This window comes from Helianthus annuus, chromosome 16 (genome assembly GCF_002127325.2).
Source record: "Helianthus annuus cultivar XRQ/B chromosome 16, HanXRQr2.0-SUNRISE, whole genome shotgun sequence".
In the NCBI taxonomy this organism is placed as follows: domain Eukaryota; kingdom Viridiplantae; phylum Streptophyta; class Magnoliopsida; order Asterales; family Asteraceae; genus Helianthus; species Helianthus annuus.
In genome coordinates, this window is record NC_035448.2 from 200301176 (window position 1) to 200303913 (window position 2738).

The 2738-nt window shown below is 37.3% G+C and overlaps 1 protein-coding gene across 1 annotated transcript; it reads left to right on the forward strand.

Annotated features, from left to right (window-relative positions):
• The first annotated feature begins 390 nt into the window (after positions 1-390).
• Positions 391-1087, forward strand: LOC110918162 (auxin-responsive protein SAUR50). The gene has a single exon (XM_022162519.2). It carries the CDS (start codon positions 561-563, stop codon positions 870-872), a length of 312 nt encoding a protein of 103 aa, XP_022018211.1. The 5' UTR covers positions 391-560; the 3' UTR covers positions 873-1087.
• The last annotated feature ends 1651 nt before the right edge of the window (positions 1088-2738 follow it).

Below are 2738 nucleotides of genomic sequence, written 5' to 3' on the forward strand. Positions count from 1 at the left end.
GAATTTTTAGGTATATACGTTTTCGACCCCTCGGTTTTAAAAAAAAAATAGGTATATACTTTTAGGTCCGGTGACTTCCCCCCCCCACCCTGATGGAAATTTTCAAGTTTCGCCACTGGTAATAAACGAACTGAAAAGTTCTTTTGTCGGCTTTTGCATAAGTTCGCTATCCATTACAACGAACTATATTTATACAAGTAGTTTCAAAAAAAATCTCTTGAAACACTTAACAATCCTCAAACCACCTAGAAATCCAATATTATTAAGATACCTTAAATGCATGAACTTAAATGGTTAGAAAAATATTCCTATCCCTCTAAGATTAATAGTATTATGACCTTGGACCTTGATGTCCCTAAGGAAGGTTACAAGGTAGGGTAAGCCCAAAGAGGTATGAACCCGTAAACTACATTGCTTACTACCTGCCCCTACACTCCACATGCTTCTGTCCATCTCCTTCTCCCCTATAAATACTTTTCATCTCGGTTGTCAAACCTACCACTGCCATCACCACCACCACTAGAACAACCATCTTTACCACCGTAACAAACTAATCCATAATGGGTCTAATCCGAAAGTCACACAAACAAACTCAAGCACTAGCCATCAAGAAAATCATCAAAAAGTGCTCGAGTTTTGGCAAGAACAACGACGACAGCGGCCTCCCAAACGATGTCCCAAAAGGACATTTTGTGGTGTACGTTGGAGAAAGAAGAAACAGATATATTGTTCCGATATCATGTTTGGATCATCCAACATTTCAAGATCTACTACAAAGATCCGAGGAAGAATTCGGATTTAATCACGATATGGGCATCATCATTCCTTGCCAAGAAGTTGATTTTCTATCTTTTTTCTCCATGATTGCATGAGGGAAGATAGTAATTGTTATTAGCATTTTGTCCTTTTTGGTCATATTTTTTAAATATTTTTTTTCTCAAGTGGTGTCTGCGTTTTAACACCCTTGGAAAAATATTGTGCCCATTTTGTACAAAAGGAAAGTTCTATATGGGAGATGAGTCTTCCCGAATGCTTGTTGTTTACTATTCGTTTAATAGAGAACATATCATATATTAACTTAAGGTAATTCGGTGTTCTTTTCTTTATAATAAAAAGTACATACAACATAATAATAAATATATTGATATCGCATAATATTCAGTTGTGTAACCCAATAGCGTCGACTTGACAAGTGTATTTGTCATTATGACATGTCATGACTTTCAACATAATTGTCAGTTTGTCACGCTATTGCAAGTACCTAACTTTAATGAAAAATGAATTAAAGAAATAAGTTGAGGGGCTTGTTTTGCCAAGTGAGAACAGATGTTATGGCTAGATACTTGGTGTTTACCATTATGCTTAAGTCTCTACTTCTCTATAACCTTCTGAGAATGAGGGGGGGGGGGGGGGGGGGGGGAGGGGGGCATTGGAGGAAATGGGCCGGCGGGCATTGGAGGAAGGGTCTAGCACTTTTTATTGGTTCAGCTAAATTACGATTTTACCCCGTTTAAATTTACAATATCATCATTGGTTTTGTTGTTTTCCCTCCTAGGTGAGGGGGAGCAGAGATGGATTAAAAAATGGGTTTGGAAATACCCGATCTGCTACCACTTAAGTACCGGTTTGGTCCAAACCGATACGAGCTCGGCATGATATTTTGATACCCTGTTCGTGTTTTTGTGGAAAATACCGATTTATAAACGATTCAAATGGCTTCATCAAGTATGCAATCTTCCACTAGTTGTGGTGCAACTGCAAGTGACTCCCTCGATTAGGGTCGTTTGGGTTGATCCTACGAGAAAAGGAATAAGAAATGTTGGTGCAACTTGAAATTATGTGAAATGTCAAGCGGTCTAAACAAGGTTGTTGTAAGTTTTGTGGTATTTTTTTCAAAAGATACAAACTCAACTTTGGAAAACCACATTGCCTTAAATATTGTAAGGCAATGAAAGAAGAACTGACTCGATGTGGATGCGGTTCGGGAGGGAATGACGCAATTCGTGAATTAAGAAAACTTCTCATTCAAACACTTCGACAACGAGTGTTTGACTCGACTTATTCAATGAACTCTCCAACCGCGTTGTTAACATGTAGGTCATGTTACACTTCGAATAGATTGTTTAGAAATGTGGAAAAAGGCTAAAAAGATAATTTTATGTTATCAAAACTTAAAACCCGATGTTAACTTAACTTGTGATACTTGGTCGGCCCGCGCTCCTCACTGTTCACCAGACTAGTACATTTGTGTTAGCACTTATTAGGTTAACTTAACTCGATATGTGGCAAATAATAAAGCGTACTGTTGCGTTTGAATTGATCTATTATCCTCACACATGTGAAAATTATTTTTTTTTCTTTTTGACATAGTTATTAAAACATTTAAATTGGTGCGCAAAAAAATTTCAATATCTTTTGGTAACGCATTGTGTGATGTACAATGTCACGACCCCCGACCACACCCTAGACGGGAGCCGTGAGCAGTCAAGTGGTACCGGTGGTTATTTTGAAAATATTGCAGCGGAAAATTTCATCAGGAACGTGAGTTAGGAAAAATATCAGAGTTTTGAAACACCGGATTTTTATTTATTAAACAGATGGGAATAAACCCATGTTTTACAAAGGTAGCATTTAATATGGGATAAACCCGAATGCATAAAAATAACGTTTAATTTAATTTAATTTATTTGATAAAATAAGCCACTTCTTTAAGCCTTTCGGTGCCGTATCACAACTCT